Source organism: Penicillium verrucosum (assembly GCF_028828655.1).
Source record: "Penicillium verrucosum strain IBT 35672 chromosome Unknown utg000001l_segment0_segment0, whole genome shotgun sequence".
Taxonomy (NCBI): Eukaryota; Fungi; Ascomycota; class Eurotiomycetes; order Eurotiales; family Aspergillaceae; genus Penicillium; species Penicillium verrucosum.
The window spans coordinates 864,608-884,454 of record NW_026643210.1 but is presented as its reverse complement, the minus strand read 5'-3'; the positions used below and the strand labels follow the sequence as shown (position 1 = coordinate 884,454).

The window sequence follows — 19,847 nt, the reverse complement described above, 5'->3', positions numbered from 1 at the left end:
ATGTATTTTGCGACCCTCAGGAAGTTTAGGATATGTAAATATCTCCCTTTAATTAATTGTTCGTGTTTGTTATGAGTTTATGGTTAATATCATTGCTTCCAATAGACCTAGAAAGGGATTACAACCCGCATGATATGACAGAGTTGGATTTAATGACCTCATTAGCCAAGGTTATACCTGTTTGCAGGCTTATGTAGCCATAAGAATCAGTACATGAGAAAAGTACTGAATAATCTTTCAGTTCGTGCCTGTTCCGACCTCCCGAGATCTGGTTTTCGCGATGATGCTTGACGTAATACCTACATTCTCAACGTTGTTTGTCTTTTTATTTTCGTTTCCTTCATATTCATGGTATCCATGTGGAGTGATTCTGTTTATATCGCGCCCATCTACATATATACCCATGGTCATCCGGCATCAGGTCTTTTCATAATCGTGTAGCAAAGGGATTTAGGTTAAGAGTCGGCATTTCAAACGGCCTCAACTCAACCTGAAAATATCAACGATGGCAAACGACGATTCTGCGGAAAGCGAGTCCGCATTAGCTGCAAATACTGCACACGGGAATTCCGTTTCTTCCTCTGAAAGTCCATCTTCACCGGTCAGGTCATGTCCACCCGAAGAATTCGCGTCAATCCGCACGACCCCATCAGGCTCCCCGGCAGATTCCACAGGGCCAAGATTAGATGATGATGATGGCGAACGTACTGTTTCTCACCGGCGCAGTTATGCCTCCGGTCACGATACCAAAGGAGATGAATGGGCCCAGATAGAAAGACTGATTTCGCGGATGTTCGGCTCCGACCGCAAAGCAAATTCTGAAGATGAGAAAACACGTCATGTCGGAGTTGTATGGAAAAATGTCACCGTGAAGGGCGTGGGCCTTGGAGCCACTCTCCAACCTACCAACGGAGACATTTTACTCGGATTCCCACGACTCATTAAGCAACTATTCACTCGAGGAAGGAAGGGTGTCGGGGCAGGAAAACCACCGATACGAACCATCTTGGATGATTTCACTGTATGTCGATTGATAACCACTAGATGTCGGCTTGGCTGATCCCACATTCAGGGCTGTGTTCGTCCGGGGGAGATGCTTCTTGTTTTAGGCCGCCCTGGTTCCGGCTGTTCCACTTTCTTGAAAGTGCTTGGCAATCAACGAGCGGGCTACGAAAGCATTGAAGGGGATGTGCGGTATGGCGGCACCGATTCAGAAAAGATGGCGAAGCAATATAGGTCTGAAGGTATGTCTTTTTCTGTGTGATTACGAGTCTAAACTAAAACTATCAGTCCTGTACAACCCAGAGGATGATCTCCATTATGCAGCTTTGACTGTGCGAGATACACTGCTTTTTGCTTTGAAATCCCGAACTCCCGACCAAGCCTCACGAATCCCAGAAGAAAGTCGAAAAGAATATCAGGAGACCTTCTTGTCTGCCATAGCTAAGCTGTTCTGGATTGAACATGCTATGGGAACTAGAGTTGGCAATGAGCTCATTCGTGGAGTTTCCGGGGGTGAGAAGAAACGAACCTCAATTGCGGAAGCTATGGTTACCAAGGCTAGCACCCAGTGCTGGGACAACTCTACTAAGGGCTTAGACGCCAGTACAGCGCTGGAGTATGTCCAAAGCTTGCGAAGTCTAACAAACACCGCCAACGTTTCAACCGCGGTGGCTCTCTACCAGGCCTCGGAGAATTTATTTGATCTGTTTGACAAAGTCATTCTGATCGAAAAAGGAAAATGCTCTTTCTTCGGACCAACTCAGGATGCAAAGGCCTACTTCGAGCGGCTGGGCTTTGAATGCCCACCACGTTGGACAACCCCAGACTTTTTGACTTCTGTCAGTGACCCCAATGCACGACGCGTTAAAGCAGGATGGGATGACCGTACCCCTCGGAACGCAGATGAATTTCAAGCTGCATATCGCAAAAGTGATACCTACAAAGCCAACCTAGCGGATATTGAAAGTTTCGAGGGCGAAATCGAAGCCCAAAGGCAGGAGAGAGAGGCTGCAAGAAGTACCACCAAGCGGAAAAACTACACGATCTCATTCTACAAACAAGTTATGATCCTCACACATCGCCAATTTCTGGTAATGTTTGGTGATAGAGAGTCATTGATTGCAAAGTGGAGTATGATAACATTTCAGGCCCTCATCATAGGTAGCTTGTTTTACAATCTTCCGGATACAAGGTATGCAATTGCCTCTCCAAATCCAACGAAACTCCATGTGGCTTACCATCTTAAGCAATGGCGTTTTTACGAGGGGTGGTGTAATGTTCTTTATACTGCTTTTCAATTCATTGCTTGCTATGGCAGAGCTGACAGCAGCATTTGAGAGTCGACCAATCTTAATGAAACATAAAAGCTTGTGAGGACCGCAAGGAAGAAATGAGAAAATGATAGGACTAATGTTCTCCAGCTCTTTCTATCGCCCTGCAGCTTATGCGCTTGCCCAGGTTGTGGTTGATGTGCCTCTCGTGTTCATACAAGTCGTTCTATTTGATATCATAGTATACTTGTGAGTCTATTGGATGCTCCAAGTTGATTATACTGACGAGATATATAGCATGGCAAACCTTGCGCGAACACCTTCGCAGTTCTTCATAAATCTACTTTTCATTTTCATTCTCTCAATGACGATGTACTCATTCTTTCGTGCTCTTGGGGCTCTATGTGCCTCGTTGGATGTCGGCAAGTGACACAAACCTCTCGGTATCAAGATGTCTCCAATAACACTATATAGCCACACGTCTCACTGGTGTTTCCATACAGGCATTGATTGTGTACACGGGTAAGCACAGTGCAATGAACCCTATTATTCAAATTCAATGGCCAACATCATTCAGGCTATCTTATCCCTCCGTGGAAAATGCACCCGTGGTTAAAGTGGCTCATTTGGCTCAATCCTGTCCAATACGCATTTGAGGGATTGATGGCCAACGAGTTCCATACTCTCCAAATTAAATGTGAACCACCTTACATTGTGCCTGATGGGCCGAATGCGGTGCCTGGCCACCAATCCTGTGCAATCCAAGGCAATGATCCCGACCAGTTGATTGTTCATGGAGCCAAGTATATCCAAACCGCATACACTTACAGTAGAGCCCACCTGTGGCGAAATTTCGGAATCATCATCGGATGGCTCATTTTTTTCGTCTGTTTGACAATGTTGGGAATGGAATTGCAGAGACCTAACAAGGGTGGCAGCTCGGTCACGGTGTTTAAAAGAAGCGAAGCCCCCAAAGCAGTTCAAGATATCGTGGAACGATCTTCCCCGCCACAAGATGAAGAATCTGCAGAGAAGGATAGTGTAGCGACTGGCATAGCGACCAACAAAAATGACGGCGACTCGAGGGAATCGAGGGATAAGGTCCAGGAAATTGCTAAAAACACTGCAATATTCACATGGCAAGACGTCAACTACACCATTCCGTACAAGGGTGGACAGAGACAGCTATTGCAAAATGTTCAAGGATATGTTAAGCCTGGTCGATTGACTGCATTGATGGGGGCATCTGGCTCAGGGTAAGACACAAAACGAAGCGGACGACGTTCTTGATGCTAATTTTTGACCAGCAAAACCACTTTGCTCAATGCGCTAGCACAACGAATCAATTTTGGTGTGGTCACTGGCAACTTCTTAGTTGATGGAAGGTAGGGAATATTTAAGTAGCTCATTGATTATTCAATCTAATACTCCCAGGCCTCTCCCAAGGAGCTTCCAGAGAGCAACCGGGTTCGCCGAACAGATGAACATTCACGAACCCACCGCTACTGTGCGCGAGTCACTTAGGTTCTCTGCTCTTTTGCGGCAGCCGAAGGAAGTCCCATTACAAGAAAAGTATGATTATTGCGAGACAATCATTGACTTGCTAGAAATGCGATCCATCGCCGGCGCAACGGTTGGATCCGCGGGCTCAGGTCTCAATCAGGAGCAACGCAAGCGACTCACAATAGCGGTAGAACTGGCGAGTAAACCGGAGCTGTTGCTTTTCTTGGATGAGCCCACGTCCGGTCTCGATTCTCTCGCCGCTTTCAACATTGTGCGCTTCCTTCGCCGTCTTGCAAATGCGGGCCAGGCTGTTCTCTGCACAATCCATCAACCCTCTGCCGTGTTGTTTGAGAACTTCGATGAGCTCTTGCTGCTGAAAAGCGGTGGAAGTGTCGTTTACAACGGCCCCCTTGGAAATGACTCCAGGACGCTGATTGATTACTTTGAACATAATGGCGGAAGGAAGTGCTCACCGCATGAAAATCCAGCAGAGGTATGTATCATGAAACTGAAGCCATTGTTTCTCGCTGAACTTCTCTCTAGTATATGTTGGAAGTCATTGGAGCCGGAAACCCTGATTATAAGGGGCAGGACTGGGGCGATGTGTGGGCCAACTCGCCAGAGTCCAAGCAGCTTTCTGAGGATCTAGACGGTATCATTGCCAGCCGTCGCAATTCTCAAGATGATGAGAAGGTTAAAGACAGTCGCGAGTACGCTATGCCTCTCTATGTTCAAATAGTCGCAGTCACCAAGCGCGCATTCGTGGCTTACTGGAGGACCCCAGAGTACATCCTTGTAAGTCATTAGGTCTCCAACAAAACATGAATGGCTTGACTAATTATTACCAAGGGCAAATTTATGCTCCATATCTTTACCGGCCTTTTCAACACCTTCACTTTTTGGCACCTGGGAGATAGCTCCATTGACATGCAATCGCGGCTGTTCTCTGTCTTCATGACGTTGACAATCGCCCCACCGCTGATACAGCAACTCCAACCGCGATATATCCATTTTCGCGGGCTTTATAAATCTCGTGAAGCTAACTCCAAGATCTACTCTTGGGCTGCCTTTGTGACGAGCACAATTGTCCCAGAACTGCCCTATTCGATTGTTGCCGGGTCAATTTACTTTAACTGCTGGTAAGTGCCTCTTGAGAAATAATTATATCTTTCCAAGTCTGACAGAAATACAAAAAGGTACTGGGGAACTTGGTTCCCGCGCGACTCGTTCAGTTCCGGTTACGTTTGGATGTCGCTGATGCTCTTCGAACTATACTATGTTGGACTTGGCCAATTCATAGCCGCACTTGCACCCAACGAGCTCTTTGCTAGCTTGCTTGTGCCAACTTTCTTTACATTTATCGTCTCCTTCTGTGGAGTTGTCGTCCCTTACGTCGCATTGCCGCATTTTTGGCAGTCGTGGATGTACTGGCTTACGCCCTTTCACTATCTCCTGGAGGGGTTTGTTGGAGTCATCACGCATAATGTCCCAATGCGCTGTATTGAGCGTGAGGAATCCCACTTCAGCACTCCGGCTGGTATGAACTGCCAACAATATGCTGGGTCTTATGTCGAAAACGCTGGTGGGTATGTCCGAGACGTTGGGAATGGAATGTGCGCGTTCTGCCAATACTCCAATGGTGATCAATATGTAAGTTGCTCTTTATCGTGGTCTCCCAAGGTTCTTAATTGGATTGAGCATGGCTAACTCGAACTTTGTTATTATCTCTAGGCTAAGAGTCTCAATGTGTTTTACTCGCACAAGTGGAGAAATTATGTGAGTATCGTGTTTTGTACCCCTTTGGTATACCTGGGAGGGTCAGGTTAATCTCAGATATATATCAGGGACTATTTTGGGGATATATCTTCTTCAACTTTGCTCTTGTTTTCGCCTTCTCATGGTTATATTTACATGGTGTGAGCAACATCAAACGTTGGTTCAGTGCGCGTAAGACGAGAAAGGGCAAAGACACTTCCTGAACTTGGTTACACCGTGTCTTCCATGGAGGGGATACTTAGACTCTATAGTCATAGGAAATACATGATTATGCAATGGTCTCCAAAAAGAATGAACTATTTCCTTTGATTTTGATTTGCTCGACGTACTATATGCACCTAGGCAGTTAGATCGATCCTACTTGATTGATTGGCTGAATGGCCTAGTTACATTGCAGAGACTACCTGATACTGGCATAGGTAACATTGAAACGGTTACATATATATATAACATATAGCTATATATCTATATATAATTATCTATATATAATTGAACAGATAAATCTGCATGTGCCTTGGCTTGGCCCTTGGCCGCGAAATTGCTCATCGCGCAGCTCCGCGCCCAAAAGCTTGGCATTTTCCATCTTCCTCACCTCCCTCTCTCATCTCACTTTGCGCGTTGAATTTTACCTATACCACTGGCTCCTTCTGAGCGCATTACACTATATGCCATGACTTTTTAAAATTAAGGCCTGTCTATCTATATATTATTCACCTCCCTTTTTCTACTTTCCACGCCATGAAGGACGAAACAGAAACCTTGAGAGATACCCCCGATGGCTCGACTGCCGGTGACGAGTCGAAGGCTAGTCTTGCTTCAAAGGATCGAAAATGCCAGTACTGCCAGCAGGCCTTTACTTCCTCATCACTCGGTCGACACCTTGACCAATTCCTTTTTAAAAAGAAACCCGACGGAATTCACGATGTCGAAGAGATCAGAAGAATTCGCAGCGGAATCACCCGGCGCCAGGCTCGAACATCTACAGGGAAGCACGAGAGCAGTCCTGAACGAAGCCAGAAAAAGGGAACTTCAGAGCCGTTTGCGGCCGCAGACTCGGGGTCGAAGTCGCGCGAGGCTCCGGTGCGCATGATGTTTAACACACCCACCTGGCACGCGACTGGAGTGATCAATGACATTCCCAACCCCAGTCGCGTGCCGGATGGCCCTCGAATTGCGCCATCGCAGTCTCGGACAGGGTCGTTGCAGCTGCCGGACTATGCCAGTAGAGGTGCTAGCTCCACCAACCCGGATACGATGCGGGCATTGGAGCTCGCACTGCGCGAGGTGCTTGACAATATCAAAGCTGCGAGGTATGTTGAATCTTTCCCTTGGTCATGTCTAACCCTCAATCTCACGCAACATTAGCTCTCGTAACCGACCTCGGCTGTCTCCATTCGACTTCGACATGCAAGCTCAGACCTTCCCCTCCATGTGTCTGCAGCTGCTGCCTCCTCCACCAAGCCTGTTTGCAACACATCCGTTTTCCTCGTCTACGTCGTTTCCCCTCCAGCCTCCCGGCGCCGAGCACCTCGATATAGTCCGCCAAGCCCTTCGCTCCAAGGTCGCCCAATGGCAGACCGACCAACTCACAGTAGACTCGACTGCTGTGCCGCACGTGAGACATGGGAATAGCGGGGTGGATCCAAATATGATATACCGGAGCGCACAACAGCATGAGGATATCAGTTTCCGACACTTAGAATTGGCCTTCAATCATTGGAATTCTCTGGCCCACGAGACCCGTCGCGACGCGTGGCAATTGGAGATCACACGTGCATTTGCGCGAGAGGTAGAGAAACGCAAGACCTCAGACGAGCAACTCGCTCGAGTGCAACAGGAAGCAAACCAGCTGCGTGCACAGGTCGAGCGCCTCGGGTCATGCCAATGGCCTCGCGAGTTCGCACTATTTCCCCCAGATACGCTCCCCCTGCCACGGGAGGTAGCACGGGAATTAGACGCACAAGAAAGCCACATCAGTGCCGACTCTACGCGATGGGACTACGATAGCGTGGTCGCCAAATGGAAACGCGTTGTGATGCACGACAAGGGCATGGGTCGGGTCGGGGTTGGTTATGGAAATCCCAGTCCTCTGGGTGATCCAGACCAAAGTCAGTCTCACCAAAGCCCTGATGTCCGGCCCCCACGCCCGGGTGAAGACACCACCTCTCATCCGAACCGCCTGCGCCCCTTGCAATCTGCTACGGCTTTGAGCCCAGACGCTGCAGCTGCCTCCACCCCTGCTTCATCAACCCACTACGCTTCACCCCACTCCTTTGCAGATCCTCGCAGCCCGCCCGCTGGCGGTCTACCGGGCGGCATGCCCCAGGTTAGTGGGCTGCCTCCGGCTAAGCGACAGCGCCTCATGAATGGCTCAGATGACCCATCTGGTCCTTCGTCCGATCCTGGCCATGCTCCGCCTTCTGCAGCAGGTAAACCTTGGGGATCTTCCACACCTCATTTGTCCAATCTTGCTGCACCCTCGGGGCAGACGCCCCCGTCTTCGTCCTCCAGGAATTGACTGGTTTGGGCTTAACAATATTTGTGAAAACGCACCGGACGAGCCGCCTAGGGGGTATCATTCATACCCTTCACTGACTTGACACAGTAGTTAGCTTTGTCTAGCCCGTCCGTTCTATGATATACCCTTCCTAATAGAGAATAGCATGATAATCAATACCAATACGAATGCTTAACGCTTCATTTTCATCATAGCTTAGGCGCAGGTACTCTATTACAGTGGCGTCACGTTGACAATCAACAAACTGTCTAATATTTTGGGACTCACGCTCTTCCTTCCGCCTCTTTGGTAATCTCTTTGCCCAGATACTCAGCTAGAGTCAACATCTTCTCTTCCTGCAATCTCCTCCCTACGAATTGCACTCCCACAGGGGCCCCATCATAGGACTCGGAATCATCTACACAAAGATCAGCATGAAATAACAAAGAGGGAAAGTATAGGGGAAACACACAATCCCACTGGATGTTCTTAGATCCATCCACAGATTCATAAGACGATCGCACATCGACCTTCTTATCCGCAAATGTGACTGGGATCGCAAGACTAGTATAGTCAAGCACATTCACAAATCCAGTGTATCCGACAGACTCGTATTCGTTGGGAATGACTGCCGCATGAGGCGCCAATGGACAAAACAGCGCATCAACAGGACGCCCCGTGCCTGTCAACTCGGCCGTGCTATTCCAATAGTCCATGTACCGTTTCTGATACTCACGCTTTGCAACATTGAGCGCCAAAATCTCAGGTGCTGTCATCGGAATACCATTCTCGGTACCGAGTACTTGCGGAGCTCGAGATTCTCCAGACAGACCGAGATGATACTTCAAGTCTACGCCGCCATCCATGTTGAATACTTTCTCCTACCATAAGTTAGCACCGTACTGAACCTAACCCAAACGCGAAGCCCGCAGGTACATACAAGTAGTTCAACGGCAATAGCGTGTGAAGGAGGTTTCCACTCAATAACCCGATGACCCAAACGCCGTAGCGTTTTCTCAACAATCCCGAGCCCCCGCGCAATAGGCGGATGAACCAGGGCCACACCATCATATTTCATAATGCCAAACGCAAGCGTCGACGCCCCATCCTGAGCCTTCTCAATCAACGCCCTTGTCTCCTGAACAATCTCATCCCGCCACGGCAGCTCCAACGCAAGCGGATCATACAACCAAGGTTTTTGTCCAAGAACAGCCTTAAACAAGAGTGTCAAAGACCTCGCAGTTGGCGCCATCGGCCCAATAACAGACGGGACAGTACTCTGGCCATCTAACGAGTTCGCAGCGCCTTGGTAAGGAATTCTTCCCGTCGAAGGACGAATCCCATACAAGAAATTAAACCCAGCAGGGATGCGTACACTACCTCCAATATCGGTGCCGAAGCCAGCAGGCGAGCCGCGGAGCGCAATCAGCGCGCCCTCGCCACCAGAGCTGCCGCCGGAGGATAGCAGACGGTTCTTGGGGTTCCAGGTGTAGCCGATGATGTTGTTGATTGTTTCGCCGGTCATTAGCGTGGCTGGGACACTGGTCTTGCAGTATAGTACTGCGCCGAGATTGCGGAGTTCGCGGACGAGTTCGCTTTCTTCTGTGCCGCTGCGGGGGTCATCCTTGTGGCCTTGGAAGGTGTTTATCCAGCCTACGTAGCCCATTGTTGTTTCGACGCCTTTTACGTGAAATTGGTCTTTTAGACTCACTGGTAGGCCATGTAGGGGTCCTATTGGGGCTTTGTGCTTTGTGAAGTATTTGTCTTGCTGTTCGGCATCTTTGATTGCGGCTTCGAAAAAGGTTTCGTGGAGACAGTTGACCTAAGGTTTGGTTTATGGTCAGCTCTTATTTGGATCTCTTGCGCTGTGACTATAAACATACGAGTTGGTGAGCCAGTGCGGCCCGGTGACAGAAGGCTTCTGTCACTTCCACAGCTGACCAGCGGCCTGTAGATGTCCGCTCCACGATGTCTACAGCATCTGTCTCTGTGATCTCAATCTCACGCGCTGTGAGGTACTGTCGGATATAATCTGCTGTGACATCACGTAGCTCTGTAGCGGGAGGAACCGGATATTTTAGTCGCCATTTCTTGGGGATAGTATTCAGAATTGACTGGCGTTTGGCTTCGCCTTTCAATTGCCAGGATGCATCTGTCATGACGAATTAGAGATGTTCGTTGAAATATTGTGAGAGAGACTTCTGCAATGAGTACATATGTACTCTACGACATATCAGAATGTCGGGTGCGGGGTTATTGGAGTCATTGAACGCGAAACAGCAAAACAGTTGGAGACTAGTTTATCGCCCACTCCTGTCGCGTATCATGTCGGGTCTAATTTGGACCTCGGGAGTATTGCAGGGGTGTCAATAATATTTACTCTATTTAAATTAATACAATTGATTCGTCGGGCTGCCTGTTATCACTGGATATCGCGGAAATGCAATCCGCATGCCGTCCTCTGTGGCAAATGGACAAACTACATTGTGAACGATAGCCCGGCTTGTCCATACGGGGTCAAGGACGTGTCGATAGGCAATAGAGAATTCACAGGGGGAAAAAAGACCAAACGGAAGTCCTAATTAGGAAGGGGATCTAAATCCCCGGAAATTAACCTCTCGATCCGGTCGCTTGGAATAAGAAAATATGCAGTCCGAATCCTAATTACTGGAGGTAGATTGTGTTCAGATTATGAGAGTCAGCTGCTATTGTTATTGATTATAGTATTAGAGATGGTTTGTTATATTCTGTATGCAGTTGACAGGATTGGTCGTTTCATAATTCACCTCATGGTCTAGAAAAGTCCGAGATAGGGACTCCTATAGTGTATCTACTCAGTGTCTTTGGGTCTATCAGCGTCGGTACTGGCTTTCACCTCGTCGGTACCTTGGACTTGAACCCCCTCATGTACTCCCATCCTCCGCTTGTCTCGCTTCTCCAAGTACCGGACCCCAATTGTCGTGATAACCAAAGCCAACCCCATACATATCATTGCAATGCTACCCTCTTTCCAGTCTGGGCCTTGGGTCGTGCTGTAAAAAAGCAGTGACCAGAACATATAGACCGCAATTGAAAATGTGTTCATAGCACCCAGAATTATTCCTCGCTTCGCATCATCATCTCCAGTAGCCCCATTTGCCCAGGCAAAAATCACAGTTTGGCTAGCGTACTGGCAACCATTCAGGAACAATGCGAAAAATTTGGCTCCGGTGGATGGAGGCCGTAGCATGATCGCTCCGGACAAAATGGCAGTGCAGGCCAGGAAAACACCCACATGCCATGGACGTTTGGTGAAGTCCGAATACCAGCCCAGGACAAGGGTGGTGATGATTCCTACACCCGCCACACCGGTCGGGATGTAATTGACTTCCGACACGGTGTAGTTCTTTGTTGACGAGAGCCACAGATTCATGATAGCATTCGATGAGAACATTTCGGTGTTGCTTGCGAATATCCAAAGCAGGATAAAGCCTAGCCAGTGCCAGGTCCGCAGGACACGCGGGATCACATTCCATCCCAACATACCACGTTGTTTCTCGACTTCGGGAAGTCGCTCGATAGCGAGCTTCCTCTCCTCTTCACTTAGCCACCATGCGGTTGTCGAAGTTGGTGTGTCCGGGAACGCGAGGAACCCAAAGATGGCCACTGGAATGGTGATGCAGAAGTCCAGGATGAACAACCACCGCCAGCCAGGAAGACCTCGAACACCATCTGCACATAATTAGCACTTAGTACAAAGATGTTACTGCTGATCAAAGATGACTATCTTACCAAGACTCTGATGAATCCCCCTTGCATAAATCCGGAGAACATCGTTCCCGCTAAACCACTGCTAGTAAAGATCGCAGTTCTTTTGCCGAGCTCGTCCGGCTTGTACCAACTTCCGAGAATATACTGGCAACCAACGAACGTAGAAGCCTCAAAGATAGCTTGAAAGAATCTGATAACCATGATCTGCCATGGATGGTGAGTAAAGCCAGTGCCCAAAGTGAGCAAGCCCCAAGCAACCATGCAGGCCGGGAAATAGATACGCGGAGGAAGCTTTTGTAAGGCGAGGTTGTTCGGAATCTGTCCCAAAACATAGCCACCGTAGAAAACTATGATACGTTAGTCGCAAAGTTGGGAAATAATGTGATCCTAAGGCCAGTATATCCTGACTTACCTGTGTTGGCGATGTTCAATTGGTTGCCGTGGAAGTTCAAGTCCTCTCTCATTCCAGTCACATATGCATTGTTCAGGTTCATGCGATCAAGATAATTAACCCAATACATCAAACAACAAAACGATAGAATAACCAAGTCAAGCTTGACCAAAAGCTTTCGTTCTGCCTTGGTCGCCGCGGGTTTCCCCCAGACGACCTCCCGAAGTTTAGAGAAAATGAACATTGAAGATGTCGAGGAGGGTATCCCTTGTGTACAGTACAGCTATCGGATGTGGGGAGACACCCCGGGGGTTATATAAATACCTACAACATAGATACTTATCCATTGATGTACCTTGGTCACTGTACGTAACTTATTTCTTCTGTCGGGTGGGGGCTTTCCTATCTTAGCTGCCGCCGCTTTTACGAGGGCGACACCTCGGGAGTCAGGAGTAATTTTCAGTCCCAAGTATATCACGTGATATTAGGCAAATGAGTGGATCAATTGTATTAACCTTTATAATCTAGGTATTCAATTAGTTGTAAAGTGAGAGTGGATCTAAATTACTGCTGGCAATATGAACCAATTGACAGAGGTATGTGCCGGTGGCATTCTGACCGTGCAGGGTCAATTTGACAAGTACATGTTTCTCATTCACATGTGATATAGGGCGTGAGATGCACGAGGAAGGAGTGTGGTCATTGATCATGAGTCGGAGTGGGTAGGTACCACTGAGAGATTTAAACACAGCACTTGGAGCTATGGAGACACTTGATAGTACTGAACTGCATGGAATAGTCCCGTAGTAAACGATATTTCCTTGTCATGTCATTGCATTATATATATCGGAACCTAGACAATCTGAGCGTAATGCTCAGATATAATGGTCTTTTGGCCTAGTTTGTAACTCGCCAGTCCAGGGGCAGGTTGTAACATTCCTGGCCCCGAGGGCTCGTTCCCTCATTAGGACTACAGGCCCCCATAACTTGGGCCACTCTTGAGGCCTGTGCCTGTGCTCTTGTTGCAGCGACAAAGTAGCAACAATCAAGTACACCGAGGACATCGATGTATCGCACAGCATCTTTGACAACATCCAAGAATCATTTTGCGAATCTTGGCTGAAAGATTCCGACCTGGGGTGGAGTCCTTCGCTTTCAGAATGTGCTCTGTATACTGGATGTCGAAGGTTTCCATGACTTTGCCCATAGTGATGATATCTTCCTCTGCACCGGTAGTATCATTTTCCCAGCCAAGGATAATGGTCACTTTCCGAGCGTGAACATTGCCACGGGATGTAGCTACCTTCTTCAGGTCTGCTTTTAAGACAGGAAGATGATGAACCCGAGGTGCCCTGGAAGGAAATGAAACAGGCGGTGATTGAAGCGGAACAGGGGCGGAATGGTGAGATTTGGCGGGTTATACTAGATCAGATGGTTCAGACATTGTACTAAACGATGTCAGTCCCTAGAAAAAGAAAGAGAAGTATGGATACTTGATAGTTAGTACTCACGATGTGAATTGTGGGGACGAAATGATGTCGAAGTGATAACAGTCTGAATGACGACGGAGAAAACGGGGAAAAGATGGGTTTTAGGTGAGAAGAAGATGAAGTGCAAGCAGACGTTCGAAGAGGAGAGACTCGAAATGTGCGTTGCAGAGAAGAGATTCTTGTAGCAGAGAAGACTCAAAGTGCGTTGCAGAGAAGAAATGCTTGTAGAATGAAAGAAAACTTTGTATCCTCGCGGTTACTCACATAGAGCCCCGACGCCAATATGCCCGTAAACGTATTATATTGAACATATATAGCTATGATTTTTAATTCTCCCTTCTTCAACTACCCTCTCTGCAATACATTATAATATATTAAATTCATATTGAGTTCAGATTCACTTCAGATTCACTTCAGATTCAGATTCAGATTAAATTCAGTTCAGATATTGTTATATACTCCTAGGTATACTACTAAAGAGACCTTGATTTCTTTAAGGAGCTTAATATTACTGTAATAGAATAGCCTATCTTTCTTTATATCTGATTTAAACCCTATCAAGAAGGTATAGAACTAGATAAAGCATTATATTGAGAGAAAGTATAGGGATTAGTACTTTCCTTTATCGAAGCTTCGTAGTATGGGTTAGGAGGCCTAGTATACTGTACCGGAGGTAGTATACTGTACCGGAGGAATTCCTATCTGATCTGATTGATAGTATGCTACTAAGTTGCCAGGCAGTGATTGTTACATAGTAATTTGCTACTAACAGGGGATCTACTACATACTAAGATAGTAAGATAGTAGTAAGAAATTGAGATTTAGGAGGGCAAAGAGCCCTATTTTAAAAAGAATTAATATAGTATTCATTTGTAAAAAAAAAATTACTATATAAACTACTACGCTAATTGTGTACTAGTAAAAATGAGTGGAGGTGGGTGAATCTTTATAAGGTAGACTGTTCACTGTTGTAGAGACAGTATGAGACTCGGCAAGTTAGGTAGTGGTATAGCAGCAGAATAGTAAAACTAAGAAATATGGCCCTGCTATCAATTTGCCTCTCAGCTAGAGGCGAAACAACCAGGATCAACCGACAAATTGATGACGGGTCTAGGTGAGGTGCTAACTTAACTGCTCCCGCGTTTTGCTCATGGTGCTCAGTGAGCAAGTCATCCAGCTTATATAACGATCAGGTGATGCTCAGTGAGCGATTGATGATTATGTAATACTAAGGAGCGTGCTCAGTTGTACTCAGTGAGCGAAAAAGCGGCAAGCACTGATCACTAATACGGAAAAGGGAAAGCCAAAGAGGGAAATCAAGTATGTACAAAGGTACTGAAGATTTTATCCCAAAAAAACCCTGAATACTCCCGAGGTCTCTATCTCCACTATTTCCACTACTTCCACTATCTTAACGACCTGCTCCCCCGCACTTCAGACGGGATGTCTAGCCCTGTCCGCGGCGCCGGTGACCAGTAGGAGATGAGTGATAGAGTGGTCGTTCACGACTATCCGAGTTCAGCAGGGACTATCAGACTTTGGCGGGTATCACCCCGTGGACTCATCAACGCGGTACTTCCCTACCACCTAGACATATGACATGATCTGAAGGTGCAGACGTCAATGTCAACTGGCGCAGTGGTCCATGGGTCTGGAGGCCGTCATGTACAGACGGCAGTTGAGCTGAAAAGATGGCTCTAACGGCGGACTATAAGTGGATTCCCGACGCTCCGAGACCCGAATAACCTATGTCCGTTTGGAACTTTGACAGCATCCTCGTGCTCCCGTAAAGAGATTCATGATACCCTTGGTATTTTCGATAACATTATGACGCATCATGGGGGATTGGAATAAAATTCTTCCGGTCCTTACCGAACGGCCTGATGTTCTGAGTGTCATAGGGATTAAGCATGGCCTAATGAAAAATTATGGCCTTGACTGTTCGCAGACTAAAAACATAGCATGAATTCACGTAATCATCTCACGCTACAGACTATAACATATAAAGATCAACGCCTCTCTTCTCCTTTCTTAGTTCCGAAGGGGTGTTGGGCGCTTGGCACGGCTAGTTGACCATTCTACATTCTTCCCGTCTCACATTAACAAAAACCAGCCTCTTCTCCTTCTACATGCCCAACATGGCTACAATCATGAAATGGGCCATAAAGGCGTTTCGAAGGCCCCCCTCCTCTCCCATGTGTTTTCCCACCAGCGGCTTCGAAGCCGTCCGTCCCTCGGAGGTGCTTGACGAGGAACGGTTTGAGCAGTTCAAACAAGGACAATATTACCCTGCTAATATTGGCGACGTGCTTATTTCCAAATACCAGATTATTGGTAAACTTGGTTTTGGGACTACTTCTACTGTATGGCTCGCTCGTGATCTTGAGTAAGTCCAGACAGATCTACTTGTTTTAACTAAACACTGACTCCCTAAAACAATCAGAGGTCATCAATATGTGACACTCAAAATCTACACTCGTGAAGAAGGTAACCAGGAAGAGTTTCAGATCTATAAGCAACTAAACCTAGGGCGTTCATGGCACCCTGGGTATGCTCATATAAGGAAAGCGCTGGATATCTTCACAATCCCCTCTTCGGGCGGCGACCATCCGTGTCTTGTTCAGAATCCGATGTGGGAGAGCTTCAGGGACCTTCTGTATCGCAATCCCAACCATCGATTCACCGAAGATCTCCTCAAATCTGGTCTTATGCAGATCTTTCTTGCACTTGACTATTTGCACACTGAATGCAAGCTTGTCCACACCGGTAAGGCGTATAATAAGGCTTTGTTGAAATGCGTTGCCCTAATATGAATTCTTATAGACATTAAAAGCGATAGTATTCTCCAAGAAATAGAAGACAAGTCCATCCTTGAAAGTTTTACCCAAGCTGAGCTGAAGAACCCTTCACCCCGCAAAATAGTCAATGGCTTGCCGGTATATGCTTCACGACGTTTCGACTTGCCGAAGGTATTTGGCCGAGTAGTTTTAAGTGACTTTGGCTCTGCCGTACGAGGAGATGAGAGGAGGAATCACGATGCACAGCCAAATGTTTATAGATCGCCGGAAGTGATGCTGAAGACTGATTGGAGCTACCCGGTTGACATATGGAATGTTGGTGTTATGGTATGCTATTCACTCTTTACTCTTAATATCATATACTAACTACTTAGGTGTGGGATTTGTTTGAGGGAAGACACCTTTTCTATGGAAATGACCCTGATGGCAAAGGGTATTCGACCCGGGCGCATCTTGCAGAAGTCATGGGTATTCTAGGGTCACCTCCTTTAGATATGCTCCAGCGTGGAAAACGAAGCCATGAATTCTTCACCAGTGATGGTAAGTATCCTTTTCTCGCTCAATGCACTTTGCAAAGGCTTACGAAGGCAATCTTACAGGGAGATGGAAGCAAGATATAGAGATTCCGACAGGAGTCAGTTTGGAGCTGTCCGAAAAGTTCCTCGAGGGAAGAAATAAGGAGATGTTTCTAGCTTTCATGAGAGGGATGCTTCAGTGGCGGCCTGAAAATAGGAAGACAGCAAAGGATCTACTCCAGGATCCGTGGCTGAATGATTAGTTAGAGTAGCTTAAGTGTTGATTGCTTTATTATCACCTAAAACGCACTCCACTAAATGATACCTATCACTCTAAAAGTACGTAGTGGAGTAATATAGACAATGCTTCGAGCTTTAGATACACTAAGTGTCAAGTGTTTCCACTATAGTATCTGGAGAGATGGGTGGCCTCGAGCCTTATTTGTGAGACCAAAAACCGTGGTCCTTTCCGGGAAAACCGTGGTCTTCGAGCATTCAAAAGGAGCATTTCCTCCTTTGTGCATTTTCAAAAGCACATATTAACCAGGTCATGGCCAGATAAAAATAAGCTTGTCTTGAACTAAACTTTTGAACTAAAATTATTTGCCTAGTCAAGATAATGGCGAGAATTTCAAAACGATCAAAATCCTCTAGCATGGAGAAGAAACTACTCCGGCAGAAAAGAGATAGGCGCAAGTCATGTCTGGAGAAAAAGGCGTAGGAGTATAGCAAAATGTGCGGGGCGGATGTCTGCCTGGGCATACGCATTCGACAGTCAGGGAAAGTTTTCATATTTTCCGCAGACGCCTCCGGGTTCTGGTCGTTCCTGAGCTCTCAATTAGTAAGTCTAGGTGGGAATGGGTGATTACAAGTTTTCTGACTCTTTCAGGGCTCTTACTATCCAAGGCCAGTTGAAAGGAATGAAAAGAGCCTCTACACGTAACTCTTTGATGAACCAATTTGAGCTGTTTTGGAGGTCGGGTAAGGGTGGGCTAGCAGCGATTTAGAAAGCCGCAATGGCAATACGGTTCCTGGAGGCAGCCGTTGGCTTTCCGCTCAATATTTTGAGGGCAGGTGGAGATCAGTGGAGGCCTGGTGAAGATCTGGCGGTTGAAGGACAAATCTCACACCCTCAAAGATAAAAGGGCATCAATATGGCTTTCGCAAGGAACCATGATCAACTTTTTCTGCACTCCAAAGAGCATAGACCAAAGAAGCTCAAATCAATTCAATTGTTTTTCTGCTTTCTACTTTCATCTTACTTGAGTCGCAAGAAACGAAAAGCTGGACTTGAATTGATGTAATCATAATAGATAGGGCTTTCACTTATTTAGCTGCATCTGTAGTGCAATGCATATTAAGAGATACCTGTGAATTTTGGATCATGTAAAGTACATATGTATAAGACCATGTCTACGGGTCTAATTCACGACGGTATGTACCTGGACCACAATAATACCTTAGTCACTCATTTGCTTTATAGCTCTAAGTTGCCATACTAAGCCCAAGGAAGGTTGTGATTTCGATATGTGTTTTCTGATCTTGAAGAAGGATGTTACTGTCACGATTTCCGAACTTCATGCACAGAGCTCGATAATGGGCCCCGACAATCTATATTTGCGAAGAAATCTTTATGCGGAGCTCACCATGCCATTCTTCACCAGTGGAATGTATCCTTTGTTGAGACGATTTCCACCCATTCAATAGTAGACGGAGGTGCACTCAGGGTAACTTAAGATAGGGCAACGATCTACCGTTACCCTCCAGATTGTGCTGCTTTTTCTCTTCTGCTTCCCCTTCGTATGTAGATAGACTTCGGAGCTCATTCAATTGGTCTGCAGATGCGCGAATACGTTTGTGTGAGAGCTTTAAGCCAACTGGCTCCATTTTGTTTACAGTGATATTCGAAATCACTTTTAACAATCTCTCCAGGCGGCCCGCATTTCAATCATTTGGCCTCAATACCGTAATTTTTTCTCCGCGACGTTATCAGACTTGCGAATTTCCACCAGAGGTTTTTCGTTTTCGGACCAATAAATCAGGCGTTTCGCCTGGTTTAGGAGGTCGTTTCTCAAGGTCGAAGTGAGGGGAAGCAATAATTAGGTCACTGAGCTTAGAATATCCATGTGTGGAGGGGTTGAAGTTTGGGTGTCGATTTATGAGTTGCCCGCCGACCTCAGATAGCCGAGCCCACCCACTATCATCGAGACTCGTCTCTACCGAACTGTTCAGCTGACTATCTGAGATATCATTATGTCGGGCATCTTGAACTGGAGAATGGGCTTTAGGCACTTCGACCCTATTGGAATTCGGGGCAAATTCTGGGAGATACTTGAGGTCTTCGGTATAGATAAATTCATCGCACGCAGCGACGAAGGGCTTAGGCGTCTTGCGCTCCCCAAACCCATATACCTTTAGTCCAGACTCCCTGATCCGAGTGGCTAACCGAGTGAAGTCGCTGTCACTAGAGACGAGGCAGAAGCCATCGAAGTGGCCCGAGTGTAAGAGATCCATCGCATCTACGATCATAGCTGAATCGGTTGCGTTTTTGCCGTGGGTGTACGCAAACTGCTGGATGGGCTGAATTGAATTCCTGAGTAGCACATCGCTCCATCCTTTCAATCCAGTATTGGTCCAGTCCCCGTAGGCCCGCTTTACATGAGCTATGCCATATTTTGCGACCTCTGCAAGCAAGTCTGTAGCGATGGAGGATTGCGCATTATCGGCGTCAACGAGAACCACAAGTTTGGAATTTTTATTGCAAGCCATGGCCATATGTGTATGCTGTATGAGCGACGCTGAGCCTGGTTTTTGTAGTCATGGTCAGTATCAAGCGTTACGGGCGTGCGGCGTG

At 47.0% G+C, this 19,847-nt stretch overlaps 7 protein-coding genes across 7 annotated transcripts; 4 read left to right on the top strand and 3 right to left on the bottom strand.

Moving 5' to 3' along the window:
- Positions 1-505: 505 nt before the first annotated feature.
- N7516_000331 (putative ABC transporter) lies at positions 506-5,755 on the top strand (the record flags this gene model as incomplete). The annotated part of the gene is made up of 15 exons (XM_057213053.1): positions 506-1,021; positions 1,073-1,244; positions 1,291-2,194; positions 2,250-2,372; positions 2,424-2,522; positions 2,571-2,695; positions 2,748-2,795; positions 2,851-3,529; positions 3,581-3,658; positions 3,708-4,269; positions 4,320-4,571; positions 4,626-4,915; positions 4,973-5,426; positions 5,508-5,552; positions 5,621-5,755. The coding sequence occupies 15 exons, from the start codon at positions 506-508 to the stop codon at positions 5,753-5,755; spliced, it is 4,482 nt and encodes a 1,493-aa protein (XP_057074936.1).
- Positions 5,756-6,290: 535 nt separating this feature from the next.
- N7516_000330 (uncharacterized protein) lies at positions 6,291-8,070 on the top strand (the record flags this gene model as incomplete). The annotated part of the gene is made up of 2 exons (XM_057213052.1): positions 6,291-6,862; positions 6,918-8,070. The coding sequence occupies 2 exons, from the start codon at positions 6,291-6,293 to the stop codon at positions 8,068-8,070; spliced, it is 1,725 nt and encodes a 574-aa protein (XP_057074935.1).
- Positions 8,071-8,258: 188 nt separating this feature from the next.
- On the bottom strand, positions 8,259-10,208 carry gmdA (putative general amidase GmdA; the record flags this gene model as incomplete). The annotated part of the gene is made up of 5 exons (XM_057213051.1): positions 8,259-8,280; positions 8,338-8,467; positions 8,522-8,930; positions 8,990-9,871; positions 9,933-10,208. The coding sequence occupies 5 exons, from the start codon at positions 10,206-10,208 to the stop codon at positions 8,259-8,261; spliced, it is 1,719 nt and encodes a 572-aa protein (XP_057074934.1).
- A 671-nt stretch (positions 10,209-10,879) lies between these two features.
- On the bottom strand, positions 10,880-12,434 carry N7516_000328 (Major facilitator superfamily domain general substrate transporter; the record flags this gene model as incomplete). The annotated part of the gene is made up of 4 exons (XM_057213050.1): positions 10,880-11,760; positions 11,821-11,870; positions 11,927-12,146; positions 12,212-12,434. The coding sequence occupies 4 exons, from the start codon at positions 12,432-12,434 to the stop codon at positions 10,880-10,882; spliced, it is 1,374 nt and encodes a 457-aa protein (XP_057074933.1).
- Positions 12,435-15,818: 3,384 nt separating this feature from the next.
- On the top strand, positions 15,819-17,256 carry N7516_000327 (protein kinase domain protein; the record flags this gene model as incomplete). The annotated part of the gene is made up of 5 exons (XM_057213049.1): positions 15,819-16,066; positions 16,124-16,446; positions 16,504-16,805; positions 16,853-17,018; positions 17,078-17,256. 5 exons carry the CDS (start codon positions 15,819-15,821, stop codon positions 17,254-17,256), a joined length of 1,218 nt encoding a protein of 405 aa, XP_057074932.1.
- Positions 17,257-17,612: 356 nt separating this feature from the next.
- Positions 17,613-18,000, top strand: N7516_000326 (uncharacterized protein; the record flags this gene model as incomplete). The annotated part of the gene is given in 3 exon segments (XM_057213048.1): positions 17,613-17,710; positions 17,723-17,834; positions 17,845-18,000. 3 exon segments carry the CDS (start codon positions 17,613-17,615, stop codon positions 17,998-18,000), a joined length of 366 nt encoding a protein of 121 aa, XP_057074931.1.
- Positions 18,001-18,982: 982 nt separating this feature from the next.
- On the bottom strand, positions 18,983-19,762 carry N7516_000325 (NYN domain-containing protein; the record flags this gene model as incomplete). Its single annotated transcript, XM_057213047.1, has 1 exon — positions 18,983-19,762. The coding sequence occupies one exon, from the start codon at positions 19,760-19,762 to the stop codon at positions 18,983-18,985; it is 780 nt and encodes a 259-aa protein (XP_057074930.1).
- Between the last annotated feature and the right edge of the window lie 85 nt (positions 19,763-19,847).